Source organism: Manacus candei, unplaced genomic scaffold, assembly GCF_025592945.1.
Source record: "Manacus candei isolate 608988 ecotype Guabito, Panama unplaced genomic scaffold, ASM2559294v1 h1tg000018l, whole genome shotgun sequence".
Classification (NCBI taxonomy): domain Eukaryota; kingdom Metazoa; phylum Chordata; class Aves; order Passeriformes; family Pipridae; genus Manacus; species Manacus candei.
This window is the reverse complement of record NW_026138066.1, coordinates 4,550,676-4,570,650: the sequence shown is the minus strand read 5'-3', so window position 1 is coordinate 4,570,650 and position 19,975 is coordinate 4,550,676. Positions and strand designations below refer to the sequence as shown.

Below are 19,975 nucleotides of genomic sequence, written 5' to 3'. Positions count from 1 at the left end.
AGCACCCAAGACATGTTGGAGGAAAAGGAGTGAGAGATTTCTGAAAGTGATCATGGTGACTGCTGCCAACAGAAAAGGGTGCAGACAACTCATACACTGCCACAATATGCGCACAGCAAGAGCTGTGGGAATGATGCAGCCAAAGGTATGGAATGAGACCAGAACTAGAGCCCACATTATTCCACCTGGTGCTTTTGCTAGTTCCCAAGCTTTCAGGGTATGTCTACAATCTATCAGGACTTTTGTGTGAGGTTTGTGGATTATGTTTTAGTTTGTTAGCTTTAGCACCCATTAAAGGTGAAAAGGGTTAAATTTCTGCTCAAATTAAATGAACTTGCCTAGATATCTCTGAAAAGCACTGGCATACTCTGACAACTGGTTGAACTGAAGGGAGCTGGGGTATGGTAATAGACGTGGAGATTGATCCTCTGATGCACTCTCCATGGAAATGTTCTGGTCTGACTCCCAGCATGCTTTCTTGTTTCTACCTCTGCTGTGTTCAGGCTTCCTGCTGTGGACACTGTGTCCTGGGATACTCAGATGCTTGCTGGAAAGCCTTGTTCATAGTATTTCTAGGACCAAGGAGTCCTGTAAGCCTCCAGAGTAAAGAAATATTCTTGTGAGATTTCCCACTCTCACTGTTCAGGAGGGAGAAGTATAAGGATTCGGATAAAAGATCTCAAATTTGGACCTTGCATTTATTTCAGACTTCCCGACAGTTTTTTATTGGACGCAATGTTAGCATCATGCCTGAGGCTTCTTTAAAGTGACCTTTTCTCAGAGGAGAAGCAGAGAAGTAATTCAAGATCAAATGCAACTCCAGAGTAAAATGGCACATTAACTTCACTGAAGATGCAGCAGCACGGGCTGAAGTTGACTCTCTCACTTTTCTTATTCAGAAAACACCAAGGGTGCACACTTTGTTTCTTTTTTATATAGTCGACTACATTCGGGTGGCCTGCTGCAGACACCTAATCTATGCATCGTGGCTACCTCTCCCCGTTGTCTGTGTGTACCAGGCATCTGAGTCACTTGCTGTTCACCTGACCTCAGATGCCATAATAGTCACAGTCTCTAAACTGGACGTGTGGAGTAGGTGATGGAGTATAATGTCGAGTCTTCTCAGACTGTTGGAAAAAGTATTGATTTACAAAACCATAAAGTCACAGTGCTAGGTCATTGTAGCTCCTTTTCTTTCGGATGAATCCCTGGAAGGTGATAGATTTCCAACTACAACCGAATATGGTTTACCCAACAGAAAGCAAAAAGCCTGATCTCTCAGCAATGCTTACAAAAAGCCTGATCTGTCAGCAATGCTCTACATTTTTTCTTGTGGATATGCCTTTACCCTGTTCTAGATGAACATAATTTCTTCAGTCCCATGCCCTGGGTTGTTTGTCTACTTTTGTCTTCAGCCTTTTTGCAACACTGCTGAGGAAGAAGCCTGAGTAGTTTCAGTGAAATGTTGGGCACCTGTCAGGTGGATCCCATCTCTGTGTTTCACAGAGGGTCCTGAACATTTAGCAGCAGGGAAAAAATATTCAGTCACTACCAATCTGGTCTAAGAGGTGAATTTTTGACCAGAAGGCAAATATTTTCCTTCTTTTTGCACCTGTCAGGCCTCGGGGATGGATCCCAAAAGGTTTTCCACAGCACTGTAGGAGAACGTAGGAGTGCACTGACCATATCAGCAATCACAGTTGCCCTCCTTGTACCTAGCAATGCTTTGTGTAGCTCCGTATCTCTCTCTCTTTTACCAAAAGATTACAACTTGATTTAACAGAGCCTGGACTACAAACTACATCACAAAATACTCTACAAAGTTAATAATACAAGGCACAAGTCGGATGTGATATAAATGATGCAAATGTGTGAACTCTGAGTAGGACTTTGGAAGTGTTCCCAGCCATGTTCAAAATGTACCCATGATATTTCTATCTCCCATATTGGGAACCCACTAGAGGCAGGCATAAAAGACTTAGGTTGAGTTTATTATCCATATTTATCATTCATTTCAGAATAGCATCTTCCTCCCACACTGATCCATCCTCACGGCGCTACATATGCACCCAGCTCAAAGCTTCACACCCTGGCTTTTGGGGCAAGAGTTGAGGACAGTGAGAGGATGGTGAGATAGTTTTGAAGTATTCAGTGTGTGCTGGAAAACCCAAAATAGATGATGCAAGAGAATATGGACTCCATAGCTATACAGGTAGAATTAATGATAAAGGTTTGCAAGTTGTCAAGTCATGGGACTTTGGGCAGAAAGGAGGCATGCCTGAGTGTAAGAACCCATGTGAAAGACTGGAAGGAAATTCTTGGTATTTATCTCCCTTTTATATTTTCCCAGCATTTGAAAAAGGGATGATGTCAGTGGAAGAAGAGCACAAAGGTGTTATTGCTGTTACTGGCGTGGGGATAAGCAGTGGCTGAGGGCTGATGGGCTGAGGGCAAGGTAATTTTTGAGTTGGGACCTGGAGTCCAGGGAGCACTCAGGTGTTTCCACAGTCAGAGCAGAGAAAGTGCTAGTGGTTGCACAGTTGAGCTGGCTGCAGTGAAGGCAGCAGCGTGAGAGCAATGGCTCTGTTGGAAATACTGATCAAAGTGGCTGTTGCCAACAAAGGGCCAAAGGGAAGGATGGCAGAGATAGCAGTTTGGGTGGAGAAGCATAGGCATAGGGAAGATGCTGATGGTGAGGAGGGTACTAATTGCAGTAAGTGTTTCAGTAGTGTTTGGTGTGCTAACTAAAAATGAGGACAAGGATGACTAATTACAGAAAGGATTGTAAAGAGGAAGAGGAGGCAGGCTCGTGGAAGAGTGGTGAGGTCTGACTATGACACTTCGTAATGAAGAAGCCACTGCTCAGTGTTTGACTTCAAGGGATTCGGCTCTGGTATTAAGTGAAGCTGTGTTTTCCTCATGTGCCAGCTTGTGGCTTTCTTGCTTCTCCTTCTATCTTACTCTTCACTTTATTTGCTACTGCAGCATTTTCCCTCTTTGCATGTAGTGTGGAGAGAAATGTGTAAGGTTTCACATAGGAAAAAAAAAAAGAAATCTTAATTTAGACATTTCTCCACTGGTGATGTATCCTGTGTCCCTTGTCAAATGCTAGCTGGGATGCCTTCTTGGGAAGGAAGAGGTTTTCCTTATGCTGCAAGGAAAAAAATCACAAGGAAGTTTAAAGGGGAGGGTGAACATAAAAAAAAAGAAAAAAGAACCCTAGTAGTTCTGAGACCTTCCTCAGTCCAAGGAAGGGTTAATGCTTTAAATGCAGTGCAATTTCAGCGGCACTAAAGAACACGTTTCCATGGAAACGTCAACCCACAGAGGGAGAGAAAGAGGGAGAAAGGAGAGGGAGCAGCAGTGGAGGGATAGAGGCTCCTCTGGCAAGGGAAGAACAGCCTCTATACCCTCCCTCCCCAGTTACTGACAGGAGTGATTATTGGTTTATTTTTGAGTCGATTCCTCCTTGGAGATCTGATAGGGAAGAAAGTGATAAGGTGCCAGCTTGGCCGAACTGCTATGGACCAGGAAAATCCAGTCACACTTTCTGGAGTGAGTCTCCTTGCTGGCGATGACTCTGCTCCTGCCAGCGCTGTGAATTTGCTGCCCTTGCAAATGTGCGAATGCTTTCAACACTTGATAAACTTTGAATAACCCCAAAATCGCTTGTGATTTCTCCTTGGGTCAAAAAAGTTAAGTTAGTCTGCTGTTTCTGAGAATGTACTAAAGGGATTTATTTCAGTTTCTCCAACTGGTTTAGCCTTGCCTGGCTTCTGGCAGCAGTGAGACAGACCTTTCTGGCAGATTTGAGTGGTTTTCCAGAAGCAAAAATGTCCTGAAAGCTCTACAGGAAAACTGATGTGTTCACCTGCTTGCTGGTCTTGACTCCCAGGACAGAAACTGGAATGAGCTCCAAGTAAATGGGTAAATACCAAGATGCCCTGTCGGCTGACTCCACACCAGCACACCAGCCACCTTCAGAAGACCAAAGAGGTTTTTGACATGCACATCTACTTGGCCAGTTTTTTAAGTTGTGGTCTGCAGCCATGTGGGAGGTTTCAAGGGGATGTACAAAAATAATTAAGAAAAGTAAGGCTGCTGTCAGTGGGATTAAATTCACTGCATAGGGACAGTAGTTCAAGTGGAATATTTTTTTACAGTTCTGCAAATTGCCAGAGCTTGAAAGACATCATCCTGGGTAAAAAAACACTGTGAAGAGCCTCTTTTGATTTCTGTTCTGTGACTGCTTCTCCTATCAATGATTGTATGATTGTGCCCTAAGACAGATAAATAGATCTGAAGGACATCTCCTAACCCTTCGGTATTTGTCCTATCCTAGTGGTATGGCTTTCATCAGTGACCTGTTAGCTGGTGCCAAGACATAATTATGACCCACTGTCGGTAGTTCTGACAAATGTAATTTTCCATGATTTTAGTGCCCCATGTAAGCTGAATTTTAGTCCTTTCAAGTGGGAGAAATACCTTGAAAACTAGTTTTACTTTGGAGAAAACTGATATGTTATCTGTTCCTAATGAATAAGGAAGGATGTAAAGATGTAGCAATAAAAAATAGTACTTTATAAAAGTAATTGCCAAGAATTTATTAACTCTTTAAAGCTTTGCAGTTTGATCTAATTTTGGACTGAACATTTAGTTTTTATTTTATGTGGTCACTGTAACAATTTTGACCTTAAAGCTAATTTTCTATTAGCTATTTTCTGTTACTTAAAGGTTTGATGAGTCAATTCAGAAGTATATTTGCTTTTATCAAAGCTTTTATGGCTAAAAAAACCTTTCTGAAAAAGACCTGATTTCCTATGACATTTATAAGTATTTCCAGCTTTAACCAGAGTCTGCTCTTAAAACACTTTTCCTTATATCTGTTTTATTTCCAGTGAGGCCACAAGATGTGAAGATATATTCTCTAGCTACTTAGGACTATGTCATTTTTCCAGGGAAAAAGAAAAAATACCAAAAAAAGGACATAATTTTGGAAGAAAACAATACTTGTAAATCAAATATTTTGGGGTTAAAACAGAATATTTTGACATGGAAATACTATTTGCTGTCTCTTGTGATTAGGAGCATGGGAATTTTATATTCCTATTTCTCCTTCACAAAACTTGAACTAAATCTTTGGTGATATTCCTTTGTCTGTTGAGGTGATACTTTTCCTTGTAGGATTCCCTCAATGTGGCACATTACAGATATGTTTTAATTGGGGATCTTGTCCACAAAAAGAGGGCATGAAAGGTGTCATGCAACAGACTAGACTGTGTGGGAGCATAATGGTGCCAGAAGCTTCATCTTCTGTCCAATGTTACTACAGTTTTTAGATCTTATGTTTCTTTTTCTTTCTGACAAAATGTTGACCTCTTCCTAAGAAAATGTTGTGCCAAATTCTTATCTCTCTTTCCCACTTAAAAAATTGTTTTGGTGGATAATTTTTCATGGTTCTGGCCTTTGCGAAAATAGGTTAGTCTGGATACATGTGAGACAAATTTGGCTTTGATTGAGTTTTCAAGATATTGCTATGACCAGCATAGTGGATGGGGCAAAATGAAGACTTATTTTGCCCTTTTTTCCATAAACAGGTCACCTCATCCTAACGTATATTTATGTTTCCTACGAGTGACCTAGGTCTCACAGTCTAGCCTTGGTACTGTCAGCAGCGCCCTGGTAAAGGGAGTGTGCAGTGCCACTAGACCCAAATGATCCAATTTCTATTAAAGGCAGTAACGGAATAGGATGAAAAGCAAATGGGAGATCAGAGCCTAGATTATATTATATACATGGAGGAAAATGTTATTGTGAAAACTCTGAAGCTTACCGAAGCAGCTTGACAAGCAGTCTTTTTTACCTAGGTGTTACTACTGTCATTTCTGCCCCAGGTTGGAGCTGACCCCATGTTCCCCACTGAGGGGTAATTTGGTGACCCTGCACAATGAGGTCCCCCCCCCCGTCTGCTGTCTGAGGGATATCTGTCTGTGATGCAAAACCCTGTACTGCAGTGATGAGTTTCCTCTTACATTTTCAGGAGTGAGGCTGGAGACTGCTCAGGATGTGGAAAGTGAACCTTGCTTCTCATTCTTGGGAATGGTCCTGTCTCATTAGGATCAAGCAATGTGTGTAGGAAAGCAGCCCTGCCATTGCTGTGGCTCCCTACATCCTCTAAGGATAGATATATCGTCAGTCCCCAGGAACTGTCATATCAAAGTCTTTCTGAAATGACAAATTCATGGTAGATAAATAGAAGAAATGGGAAATAAAGTGGAAGTATCATTTTTTTATGATTAACAGAGAGAGTGACGGAAAAGTTTCATCCTTCCACTGTATATAGGAACTGTCACTTGGAAGTCTTAGCACACATACACATTGCTTTCAAAACAACTTTGCTGAATATGATGGAGAAACAGCAAGGACAGTTCAGTAGAAATTCATCTTCCACCAGAAATGGTTATTTCAGTGGTCAGAATCAAACACCAAGAAAATTCATCTTCCTAGAGGTGAGGGACCAATCTCAGCGGATTGAGCAGTATCACTCCATTGATGTCAGATGAATATCACTGATTTATTCCAGCCCAGTAGCTGCCCTCTTGTCTTCTAAAAAGGTGTGGACAGCAGAGGCAAACCAAATTAATTTCTTATATTTCTGTTATCTTTTAGCCTGAGGGATATTTCTTAGTCTAGATGATCTTCTTTTTGCTTAATGAACACAATCTTGAGCTCTGGGCATTTCTCTAAGGCTACTGGTCAGATTGGTTCCCAGTAGTAATTTAGGCTATAGCCTGGGCAGATTTTCTGGTGCCGGATGCCTGCACAATGTGGAATTTGGCTGGTCTCTTTTCTACTTGTGCTTTCTTTCTTGCTGTTCAGCTCCGTGTATTCAATGGTAACACTGGCAGTGAAACAGAAAGAAACAAGTGAAGACGAGTGAGATACCCCTCGTATAATCCTTTAAGATTTAATTTTCATAGTTAATGATTACTTCTGGTTTTTTCCTATCTCGTTTTGGTTTTGCTCTTCATAATAGCAGAGAGAAGTCCATGCCTCTTGTTACATAAAATCAGCTGCACGCATGCCCTTTGCATGGAGTCCTTTCACTCTAAATTGTACCTGACACCAGACAGATGTTACACAGACACAACCAGATGTGCCTCCTTTCACAACTCCACCAGGCCACTGGCAGCACAGCAGTGGAAGTGACAATGCAGGGCAATGAGCAATGGGAGAACCTCTGAAAGGCTCAGCCAGGGTCACTACAGTCCATGGCAAAATTTGATCGAAAACCAGGCAGAGCCCGTTCTCACCTTTTTTTGGATTGAGCAATTGGCTTTTAGTATCCTGTGGAGACTGTCTTAACTCAAGAGACCTCATACACACACAGCTGGCTCTGGATGGCTGTTGAGCAAGTGTTGGCTGTCCTCTAAGGCAGAGGCAGTCACAGAATTTTTGAGCAAGGGTACGGAGAAATAATATCTATATTATTTTAAGCTTTCCATGGGTTTGGAGAATGGAGGTTTAAATCAGAAGTTGAAGGGCAGTTTTCTTGTTAAAAATTTACACTATTTCAGTGTCTCAGATGAGAGCAGAAGGTATTAACAGCATAGCTAGTGCTGGTTAAATCTTTATCTGTCAATCACTTGCCACTTGAAGGTCAGAATTCCCATTTGTAGATAGCTATACTGGTCCTAAACTCCCTTTTCCCTGTCCTTTGAGTTCACTGGTCTTTCTGTCCATCCTTATGCAGGAGCAGGCTTGAGGGGGGAGAAGGACCTGCTGGAAGGCTGGGCAGATGTACTTTGCTCAGGCTGTTTGTATCAGGCCAGGCTGGGTAGGTCTTGCTGGTGCTGAGCGAGGGAACATGGTTTGGACCTGCGGGCACTTGTACTGAAATAAAGGAACGTGCCTTTTTTTACTCTTTCCTGGGCATGAAGTCAATCTGGGAAGGCAGCTATGCCTGTTCCCTGATACCTCTGGCTAGTGAGTTTTTAATGCTGTCTCTAGGGGGGAAAAAAGGCTATTTCTGTGGGGTAAAGGCCTTTCACTGCCTTCATCTCACTGCTCTTATGATTTTCCTCAGTGATTTCCATTACAGTGAGTTTCCCACAGGATGATGGTGGTCTGCATCCCCATCCATTTATCCTGCTTCACACTCCATCTGCCTTTTACCCTGAAAATCTACTCTGTCAGAGGTATCTCACAACTTTTCCTTCTCCACCCTCCACCTAAACTCTGTTTTTCCCTTGTGTGCTGGGCTGCTGAGATTACTCCCCAGTGCTGACTGTGGAGAGGCTGTTTTACTTATATGGTCTGCCTTATTCAGGGAAGCAGTTGATGTTAGGATAATCACGCTATTTCAGACAGCCTGTTTGTCTCATTGAAGCATAACAAGCACTGACAGGACACAGGGGAGAGTGTGTGTGTGTGGTGCACACGTGTGAGGCAGGGAGTATGATGGACTGAACCGATGCAATGTCCAAATTTGCCCATCCAGTCAGCAGGCTCAGGAGGAGCTGATTCCCTGCAAGGCACTGAAGGCAGAATTAGGAGTGGTTAGAGCTAATTTCAAGTGCATCTCCTTCACATCTCTCTCTAGAGCAGAGAAAAATTCTGTTAGCACCCTTTCTGTGTTCCCTCAAGCCCCCTGCGCCTGCCACATTTGCCTCTTCAGGCTTTCTCCATCCCTGGCTGAAACCATTTAAAATGTCATCATCTCTCTGCTGGTCCTAAATTGGCCATCTGATGTGGTTTTAATGCTCTATTTCCTATGCCAACCAGACTTCGAAACACTCTCCATTAACTTGCAGGGCTGACAGCCTTACATCTAGGATGGGTGATGTTACCTCAGAGCACAGGATGGGGACTGGGGTCCCCTGAGTTTGATTTTCTTTGTGCCCAAGGGCATGTCCCTTCTTTTTGTTCCTGCCTGCTTGTCTATACCACAGGGCTCACAATGTCAGCCTGTTTCCACAGTGTTGTGGAATGTTAAGTGTATGTTTTGCTCCCACACGTTTGGGTTTGGGCATTGTGTCTGCTGCATCTCCACTGGGCTGGTGAAGGGCTCAACCCTTCTGTCCTTGCACCAAGCAGCTCCAGAAATTCCCACATAAGCAAAATCTTTTGCAGAAAGGTGCTTCTAGGAAATTAAATTAAATTGCCTGTGTCTGCCCCCACCGTGCCCTCTTTGTCTTTATGTCTCTCCATCTTGGAATTCCAAACATCCAGGGACTCATGGATTAAGACCTTTACAGGCACAGTTTCATCCTGGTTTGCCTCACCTGCGTGCACAGTCTGCTGCCCTCACCCTGTGCCCCTATTACAGCTGGTGGCTCAGTTCAGACATGTCACGGAGTCTCTCAGCCCCCTGGTTGCCTGTTTAGGGACTGAAGTGTGTGTAAGCTGTAGGGAGGAAACAAATTCCCCTGGCCAGAGCAGGCAGCAGTAGTGCTGGTGTAGGAGGGCAGCAGTGCTGCTGAAGGGGATAACTATTGCTGCAGTAATGATGAAGGGCAGAGCCACTCGAGTGTGGCTGCCTTGCAGCATGTTGCTGACTTGGTCTGCCAGGGAGTCCTTCAAGCCGTGATGCTTTATCACATAGGCTCAGGACACCCAAGCAAGCCCCGCAGATCCCTGTGTGCTGCTTTCTGCCTATATCCCTGTGTTGGGTGGCAGGATCAAAAAGGTGCAGGTGTACAGGGAAAGCTGAGGGAAAGCCACTTCTCCCGCACTCCCCCTGCAAACTTTTGTAAACATATTGCTAATGAGTTCTAGAGAAAACCCTCTGAAGAGTTATTTTGTAGACTAATTTCAGTCATTAAGGTGGAAAGCAAGGGATTTTAGTGCTTCTTTAAAGGTAAATCTCAAGATAGCTCCAAGGATTGGAGTTGTTGATGATCCCTCCTTGATTATTATTAGTGATTCTAATCTTTCTGGTGGAAAATGAACAGAAATGACACCCTCTTGTGTCATATCTGTTGCTGATTTCTGTGAACTCTTCTTGTCAGGCTGTGCAAAGGAGATTCCCATAATGGAATCGTTCTTGGATGTGAGGGGAAAGAGGGCTGAAAACGGTTTAATATTGGTGTTTGTTTAATTAGGTATTGGCACTGCTTACTCACTGACTGATAAAACTACAGCTCCCATCAGGCTAATGGCATCCTCATCTTCTTGGAGCCTTTCTTTGTCTTTACTCTGGTGGCCAGTGCAGAGAAGTCATGAAGTGAGTGTAGTTGTAATCTTGGTCCACTGGAAGAATCTTCCCACCACCGGAGACCTAACTAGGTATTGTAGGGTGCACATGCCTGGCGATGGTCTCTGCGTGACATTCCTCAGTACCAGAGCAATGCTTGCAGCTGGGAAAGAAATGCCAGAAAAAGAGCATGTGAAGTGCTGAGATGGGATGTTTTACACCATTACAAAGAATTGCATGGCTCAGATTTTCCACGTGGAAAATGTTTCGGGGTACTCTCAGTGTTTGGGTGCTGAATGGCTCTGGTTTTTGGAAAATAACCAGTAGTCTGCCTTTGAATATCATCCTGTTACAAATCTTTCATGCTGGGCTCCCTTATGGCTGTGTTTCCAAAGCTGCGCACGTCCCTTGAAGGTCACAACATGGAGCAAGTGTGGAATTTCCTTTAGAAATAAACATAATTGCTGATTGCACTTGGCATTGGGGAATTAGTGAATGAATTTGGTTGATTAATGGAGTTAGAACAAAACATTTGAAAAAGGAAGAAGTGGAAATCATGACCTGCTTTTTTATTTGTTTGAAGAAGTTTCCCTGATACTAATGCTTTCATTAGATTAGCAGGGAGGTCTCTGCGAGCAGATTGAAACCCACTGAAAAAATCAGACTTTTCCCCCCTTTTTTATTTTCTTGAAATTGGTTCAAATTGAGTTCAGAAGGGACAAATTGAAGCTGAATATTAGGAAATGTTTCCCGATGTCATGGTGTAATAGAGCAGAAGAACCTCTCACGTCTGTAATAGAAATGTTGCTTGTGTAATTTATAGAACTGTGCGAAGTAGGGGAGGGAAGAGTCCTGGGGCTAGCCCTGCAGGCAGCTTGGTCACCTCTGTCTCTCACAGTGATGTGATGCTACTGGTGCCAGAGCAGGTTTATAAAGGTAGAATCTACTTCGTGCAACAAGATTGTGAATTGAAGTGAAATATATGAACAGGGGAAACTGTCAGAGTGCCACGGAGATGTCATATAAACCACTGAACTGTGAAATGTGTATTTGCCTCCTCTTCTTCCCCACAGTGTCTTTCTGGATGGTCTGACAGTTAAGGAAACAATAGCCCCAATTCTTATTTACAGCAACATCACTTTAACATGCTCTCATGATGCAGCAAGGCCTTGAAATCAGTGTAGCTGTAATCTCAGTCCACCTAAAGGTCTTCTCTACTGCCAGAGCTCAATAAAGAGGCTTTAGGATAAATGAGATTGAAGCCTGGACTGTTTAATAGTCCGTTTGTACAGCTGACATGAGATGCCCTAAAGGGGAGTGCCTTGTGCAGAAATGAAGGGGCCTTTCCAGACAAAGAGAATCGTTAATGTTGGCTGCAGGGCTGATCACCCTTTAATTTGATCTTACTGGGTGTAAGGCATGACTCTGTCCCTAGGAAAAAAAACTTTTACTGGGCTCTCTCAACATCCTTGTCCCTATTCCTAAGCTTTTTCATAGGATCACTTTGGGCCCCATGAGGTGTGCTGGCTCTGATAGGGATAGAGCTTCTTGTAGGTGTGCTGCTCCTTTTTCTGCTCTCCACAGCTTCCCTAATCATTACCTTGATAATTGGGCTGGAGGGAGGCTGTCTCCACTGCTTCACCTGTAGGCCATCACTGTCCTCAAATGGCCTGCAAAGTCTCCTTTGGAGAGTGAGCAAAGTGTAGGCTGTGGAGTGTGTTTACACAGCTGATTGCTATGGATTCCTCTGCCCTTTGAGGTAAGAGGTGGGACTATGGGCATGTGCATATGTGTGTGTGAGTGAAACTCTTAGAGTTCTTTCAGGAATTCCTTGAGAGCCAACATAGCACATCATTTCCCTATTACAGTCACAAAATGGGGGCAATTGCCTTGCCTTACCTGATTGTCCCAATTCCTGGAGTAATTGTCCTGTTTCTCTGACTCCCTTCCTCTTAGGTTTTCCAATGTTTGCACTGTGCTCCTACTCTCCTGATGTAAGTTGCAGGAGGGAGGCAGGCTCTTGTTTTGAGTTTGGTTCCCAAGCATTAATGGTCTCCTTTCTCTTTTCTCTTTCCTACAGGTACCTGATCAATGTCACCTTTGAAGGCAGGAATTTGTCGTTCAGTGAGGACGGATACCAGATGCATCCCAAGCTGGTCATCATCCTTTTGACCAAGGAGAGGAAGTGGGAGAGGGTAAGAAATGTTTGGTAATTCTCAAACTGTGTCAGGGAAGAGGATGGAGGAAGGCTCCAGGCGAATAATCCCCTCCACCCTTCTGTAGTTCTTATTAAGGGCTGGCAATCTGCTTCTTGCATCCTGGACCACTGGTATCTCCAGTACCCAGGCTGCTGTCATCTCCATGCAGGATGCCATTACATCCTTCCATTAGCATGCATAAAAAATTCATCAGCTTCCTTTCTGTAACGTTTTTCCAGCCTTTCAGAGGAGAGACCTCCTCTGTACCATGAGCTTGAATGGCAGAGACAGAAAATATTTCTCTGTATGGCTTGGAGGCAGTGAAGTTCTGTATACTAAACAGCTATGATTGAGCTACAGCCACACTTAGTAATATATGCCAGTGTTAACTATGCTTGATATATCTGGCCAGTGTTATTCGCAATGGGATGGTGCATTAAGTAGGACGTGAACATGAGATCATATCGAGTTGTTCAAAGATCCAAATTTGCATATTTTGGAATATTTTGCATGTAACCCAAAGCACCATTTTAGAAATGGTGCGGATTTCCGAGTTAGTGTGAAGTTTTGGTTTGTTTCACCTCCTACATAAATGTCAGTGGTCCAGGTTCAGAACAAGCTCTCCTGAAGGGTTTCAATTGAAGCAGAGGAGGTAGTTTGAAGGATAGGAAAATGAGATATAAAAAAGTGATGGGGGTGAGAAGTCAGAGAAAAAGCACTGAGAATTCAGCAGAACACTGACAGATATGAAGCAGAACTTGGTCTGGATGTGATCATGCATACGGCCTAGAAAAATGCCCCTTTGTCCCACCAGGCACAGAAAGGCTTCTCTCCTTGGCTGCTTGTTCTCTGCATGGAGTTTCAAGTGGCCTGCACGGTGAAAGCAAGGAATAAATTAATGGTGAAATGAGAATGAAACAGAAAGCTGTCAGGAGAAGTGTGTTCAGAAGAGGGCCGGAGGAACAACTTTTGAAGGAGGCAGAAGAGCCATTAGTGCCCAGCAGGCATTAAGGTCTCCGAGTAGTTGCAGGAGTTTGGGAAGAAAATGAAAGGCCCCAGCTTGTGCCTGGCTTCCAGGAGGATCTGTCTACCTCGTGGTCTTGGCACTATGTGGACCAGATGAGAGCGTATGGTCTGGCAGAGTTAGAGGAGGTCTCAGTGGGGCAGGAGTGTGAGGAAACGTATGGCATGGCATCAGCGTGTGTGGACAACTCTTGGACATAGTTGGAGCCACACTGTCTGGATACTGCACAGGGGTTAGGCGTGGAAAGCTCAGGCTGCAGAGACCTCTTGTCAGGCTCTGTCCATAAGTCAACTTCACTAAAGCCTACTAGGCAAAGTCCAAGAGGATTTGTTCCTAGCTGGCACTAGATTTGTTCTCTCAGGAGAAAATACTCCATTGTCAGAGCAGGAAAATAAGGCAGTAGCAGCATGAATCCTGCTAGGGATTATTATTAGCAGGGCTGGCTATGGGGAATCTGTTGTTGGAATGCTTTTCAGTCTCTGGGGAGGCACAGCTAAATACAGTCCTGTTTTTTCTTGCCTGTCACATGCATTACCCTGTTGCATCCTTAGTGAGGGCCTGGTGGCATCCAGGAGTGGTAAGTGGGATTGTTCAGTCTCTGAGAGTGTATCCTTGGTCTCTCAGATGAACCAAACAATTAATGGAAGGGATCCTGGTGATCTGGAGTGATGGGGTTAGACTTGGGCCCTGCCTGAGCCTTACTATCTGTGGGGACTACTTGGCATCCATTACACCAAACCAATTCTTCATTTAGCAGAAGTTGAGGCTGGACTGAAATGAGGGTATGATGAACTATGGTAATAGTCATAAGAAAAGCACAATGGACACAAATGCTTTATCTTGAAGTGGGTGTCTCAGTGAGAAGATCACATTATTTTAATCCAGCTCTGAGCAGGTTGAATTTTATGCTGGCATGTTCTTCCTAGAAAACACAGAAGTCATCTCCAACATGTTCTGATCGCAGACAAAAACCTTTCATACCTGGAACCTCATGCTCTTTTTCCTAATTTTTTTTCCATCCAGCAGAAATGCAAACATTAAAATATAAGTGTGAAAAAAGAGATTGTGACAAAGATCATAGTTTTGTTCCATGTTTGCAGAGAGTCAGGCAAAACAGAGTGCTGGCCCTTAACAACAGCTCCCAGGCAATGCCATAATACAAGACAGAAATTATTCATATATTATTAGCACATAATCCCAATACCTTTATAAGTGCATTGCTTTACAGTGTAAGATTGTCCAAATTCTCACTAATTTTATGTAAATTAGGAAGATGCTTTGTCCTGGCAACTTTTAGGCAAACACTCAGGCAGTAGGAGTCAACAGATGAAAGGCTGCATGGGAAACACTGATTTGGTTCAGTTGTGTGCATTCACTAGAGCTCGGTCTTTACCTACATTGCTGCACACTTTTATCCATAATCAGATGCTGTGCCTAGAAGGAACATCAAGAGGTCATTTACTACTTCCCTGTGCCCAAGGGAGGGTTCAACTAGACTAAATTATTCCTGACAGATGTTTGTGTCACCTGTTCTGAAAGACCTTCAGTGCTAGAAACCCCATGAAATCCTGAGTCAATCTCTTCCAGGACTTCTTTCTCCTTAGCCTGCTAGGTTTTTCTGACATCTAACCTAGATTTCCCTGGCTTCAGTTTAAGCCTATTAATACTTGGCATCTCCCTAATGGACAGAGAGAATTGTTTATTTTCTCCCCCTTCTTATCTTCCCTATGTGGGTTTGAAGGCTTCTATCGTGTTGTCTCCCAGTAATCTCTGCTGTAGATTAAACAAGAATTTGTTCAGTCTCTCCTGGTAGGTCATGTTTTCTAGTGTTCTCATTGTTTTTATTAGTCTCTTCTGGATTTAGTAACACAATTTGCAGCTCTGTACAGCTTGGTGCAATTGATTCTTGAAAGATGGCAAATAGAGAGATATGTGTCCTGGAATACAGATACATAACGATACGTTTTAAACCAGGCGTGAAGTCTTCCATTTTCTGAGCAGCAAAGATGCAGACAGTGATTGAGTTGTTTCAGGATTTCAGGTCTGTGAAATCTTTTGCGATTTTGATTTTTTCATCCCAATTTGGGAATAAATATCTCAACACCTCACCAGTTATTTCAGAACAGGAATTCCTTTTCCAGAAGAGCTGCAGCTGACCCCAGACTCTGATGATGATAAATCCCTCACAGGTCCTTCCGACAAGCTGAAATCTTCCAGGGCTGACAATCATGAAAGAATTTCTCAAGTAGAGAAACCATTTTCTGCAAAGGGGCAGTAACCTGAACTCTTCTGCTGTTTTAACCGTGCTTCCTCATGAGAAGCAAATGTGATGCCTTTTATTCACTTCTCTGTTCTCTGCTCCTTTGGGGCAGCAGGTTGCATGCCTTCCCTCACTACTTTTAATCAGCTAGTTAGCAAAGCTTGTTGCTTCACTGGCCAGGCAGCCTAGATGTGCTTTGGGTGCCTAGATGCCCCATTTATCATAGAGGTGCAGGTGTGCAGATGGAGATGGTGAAGGGGGTCTACCCTTATGCCCTGCGAAGGGCCATGCCTCAATGCAGTGATGAGCAGGGGGCCAGAGGTCTTACAGGGTGAGCCAGAGGCTTGGTACTGCGCTAGGTTTTGTGTCAGTGGGTTGTGACGTTTTGTGTGGGAAGTTTTCACCCAGGATTTTTCTTCGCTAGTTGCCTTTCTCCTCTGCTCTCCTATAATCCCACATATGATGAGGACTTATTTCTGGGTTCATGATCCCTTCATGAGAGCTAGCAAGTGTTGCTATCTCCAGCTCTTGTTCACATCCTCTTTCTCTACTAAGTCAGTGCACAACAGTCCTGTCCCATTAGCTCCCAGCTCCTCCTATCTGCTTCCTTACTTCCCCCCAGCAAACCTGGGGATGACATAAATTATGATCACTGAGGCCCCCTCTGCGATTCTTTCTCTACTTTAATTTCTAGTTAGTTTTGCATCACTTCTATCAGTAGGTTGTTCTCAGCCTCTCCTTTTGCTGCTGCTTCTCTGCCTCTTCTCTTAGGCGTGTCACTGGGAATTCAGAGCACCTTTCCGTGAGGCTCATGATGCCAACTTCTTGTGCCATCCCACAGAGCCCTTAGATTTGCACGCTCCCTCCATCTCTTATCATTAACTCCTTGCTCTATTAACCATTGCTCCATTAACTCCTCTTCCTATCTGGACGAGCAGAGCCCCAGGTGATGGGTTTGGTCAGGGTGCCACTACAAGCCATCTTAGAGGACAGATGGGAAACTTATGTTGAAATATTCATTTTCTCTGCTGCATGTGCTAATCCTCTGCCCCTATCAACCTTCACTCCCCTCAGCAGATAAAATGTTTGCCTGCTGCTGCTCCTGTAATTATCAGCATTTGACTTTTGAACTCTTGAAAATCAATTAGCAGCATTTGTTCTGCTTCCTCTAGCCATCAGTGTGGACATGATTGCAAACTCAGACAGGCTGCTCTTAGCCTTACACCATCACACACATTAGTACTCCCTGGGAATGGGGCCATTTGCTCTGACACAGTCAGCTACCTCAGTGACTGTAGACTCCCAGGACTTCCTAATGCTGCAACAGGGTGGAAAATGGTGCCACTACTCTCTGCCTCATGGGCTTTCCAGATATGCGTTCGGCCTTGATCATAGTCCGTGTGAGTTTGTAAGCTTGTGTGACCCTGTCCCTAGCTTGGGACAGAGCAGTGTTATGCCCATCCATGCTTAGGGTGTGAGAGGGACCTGCAGAAAGGAAAGAAGGATTTGGAAGAGAAAAATGAAAAATAAAGATTTCTTTTATCTAGAAAAAAGAGGAAAGGTATTTTGGATACCTAAATAACTGTTAAAAAAAGGACATTATGGTCAGTTGCTTTTCATGCCCACAGTAGGCAGAAAGAAGAAGAGACACCTTGCTAAATTTCCAAGCAGAAAGATTTCAGTTAGATATGTAGGGAGCTGTCTAATTGTTGGCATGGTGAGGCATGGTGAGGCTCATTTGCTGGTAGAGGCTCATTTGCTGGAGGACACATAGAAAAATATCCAACAGTGTGGGATCTCAGTCTGTCTTGTCCTGCCTCAGAGCTGGTGTATGCAGTAAGTGATCTCTTGTGGTTCTCTGCCAGCCTACATTTCTGTGATTAGATGAGCAAGGTGAACCTGAAGAGTGTCTCATAAAAAACCGCTTAAATGATAGGAAGGAAAACCTGGGTTATGGACGAGCTAAAGAGGCTGTAGCATTTGATGATGATGCAGCCTTGGCGCCTGATCTCAAGTCTTTCTGTGCACCAAAAGAAATAGTCAGTGTAATTTCTTTGTGTGCTTCAGTGTTCCAGTGGCAAAAATAACAGGGGAGAGGGGGAAGAGGACTGAAAATCTGATCAGTATTCTTGGCTTTTAGTAAGGGTCCATGTGGCACTCACTACTGCATGAAGAACCAAAATGAATCATGTATCTGTTATATTGCTTAGCATAAGGAAGGATTTAGATTTTTTTATTTCACTTTCTTAAAGAAGAAAAGCCTTCTTAAGAAGGCTCTTTAAAAATAAGACAGGAACAAGAATGTAGGGCTATAAGGTGAAAATCGCAGCTGTACAAATCCAAGCCTTCTCTGAAGGCCCTCCCCTGCCTTTGGAAAGATGACTAGATTGCGCGAGACAGTTTCTTCCTCGTGTTGTCTGGTGCCCACCTAAGCAAGCCTTTCTGATTACTTACAAGTGTATGCACAGGTATGTTTACCTTTACGGGGTAGAATTTACTGCCTTTGATCAGGTTCTGCTCTGTGTGTGGAGTTTTGGCATCTTGCCTGCATGTCCAAAGAGGAAATGATTTTTTATTCCACTGACTCCTTTTACAGTGAGACAAGATTGGATTGTTTTTGCCAATCAGTCTTGTTTTGCTAATTTCACTGTGTACATGGGGATTCATGACTCATTGTCCCTGAGGAGAAATGGCATAGGAGCTTGTTTAAACCTACTCAGAGTTAGTGACTGATTTTGTTCCCATAGAACCAGTTTTTAGAAGGATATAGCTTCACTTAGGGCAGATGGACTGTTCTGGGTTTAAGCACATATGGCTGAAATTAAAATGGGAGTCTGTTACTTGCGTTTCCCCCCTTAAAGTGTTCTTTCTGGACATTTTTCTAAGAGACCACAATTTGCCAAATGCCTTACTTCTCATTAGACAGCAGGCTTGCATCAAAGAATACATATTTTATGGATACCTCACTCCCAAATGAGTGTCCCTTAGAAACCTGATTTAGGTCACATCTGATGGGTCTGTTGATGACCCTGATTCAATCAGACAACCAGATGGCTTTATTTGTGCACCTATGCTGCACCCACTGTCAGGATTTGGCCTGACTTCTCATAATTGTCCAAGATGTAACTGTATGTATTTGTGGCTAATTATGGCCATGGTGATCTTACCCTGACTCCTAAGGAGAAGGGCAGATGTGAGTGCCACACTAAGCTTTCCTTATCAGATGATAAATGGAATAATCTTTCTGAAGAAGCCTCCTATGTAAGTGTGCTGGACATACTGGTCAAACGGTGTCTTTGATGGATTACTGCATCCTGCAATAATAAGCTAGTCTGGCTCTTTGACCACCAAAGGGTGTCTTCTCCTAACCACTGTATATTATGTCAGTATAAGCTGTTCACTCTCTTTGCCTCTTGCTGAAGCAGTTCCTGACTTTGTTTGCTTGAATTTTGGAGTGTATTTATATGATTCATGAGCCTGCAGAAAATACTCTGGCTCTTCTCCACCAGACCCTACTCCTTGGCTACTGAAGGGAATTCTTACATTAAAACAGTGACAGCTTCTTGGAGAGACCTTGTCTTCTTATGCAAATCAGATATTGGAATATCTGGAGATCTTTATTAAACCTGGCCTGTAGTTATAGCCTCCTGTGCTAGTGTAGCTGATGAGGGTGATAGTAGCCATCTGACCTTTACTGGGGTTGCCAACCTGACTCCTTGGACAGGGGAGCCCTGGGGATTGTGCCCAGTGTACTAATGTGATAACATCCAGCCACAGGAGAAGGCTGCTCTTACTGTGGTTGTATTCTGGATGAGAGCTCTAGTCTAGGACTTTCTTTCAGCTGACTCGCTCGTGCCATGCAGTGAGAGGTGCCACTGTTGCCCCTTGCCACATGTCAATGCAGTTACACATCATCATCGCTGTCCCCAGCACCCAGTTATGGATTTGGGACTCAGCTCTGCAGGGAGCTGAGTGAACACTAACAAGAAAGGTGTCTCCTACCCCAAAGTGGTTACACTTTAATTAGAAGACAAAAGGCAGCAGATGGGTACAGATGGACCAACGGGGGAGTACAAGGGAACAATCAGACAACATTAGTCAGCATGGTAGGCAGCAGTCTTTACACACCAACTGCCTAACTCTTGTGAAGGCTTTGATAGGCAGCAGGAGAATTATAACCAGCTTTGTGCAGGCTAGTGGGAGCCTCATCAAGAGTGTGAAGGGCAGACAGGGAAAAGCAGTAAAGGTGCTTTTGCCTGCTTGGAGGGCTGCAGCTGAGAATGTGCAACAGCTCAAAA

General features: G+C 43.7%; 1 protein-coding gene across 6 annotated transcripts in view; it reads left to right on the top strand.

Annotated features, from left to right (window-relative positions):
• GRIN2B (glutamate ionotropic receptor NMDA type subunit 2B) overlaps positions 1-19,975 on the top strand; it is a 231,584-nt gene that overhangs the window by 120,214 nt on the left and 91,395 nt on the right. For all 6 annotated transcript variants that reach the window (XR_007904021.1, XM_051784128.1, XM_051784127.1 and 3 more), the window contains one exon: positions 12,276-12,390. Coding sequence is in view for 5 of the 6 variants with exons in the window: in XM_051784128.1 (XP_051640088.1) it covers positions 12,276-12,390 (115 nt within the window). In the remaining variant the exon portion in view is untranslated. The remainder of the gene's footprint in view (positions 1-12,275; positions 12,391-19,975) is intronic.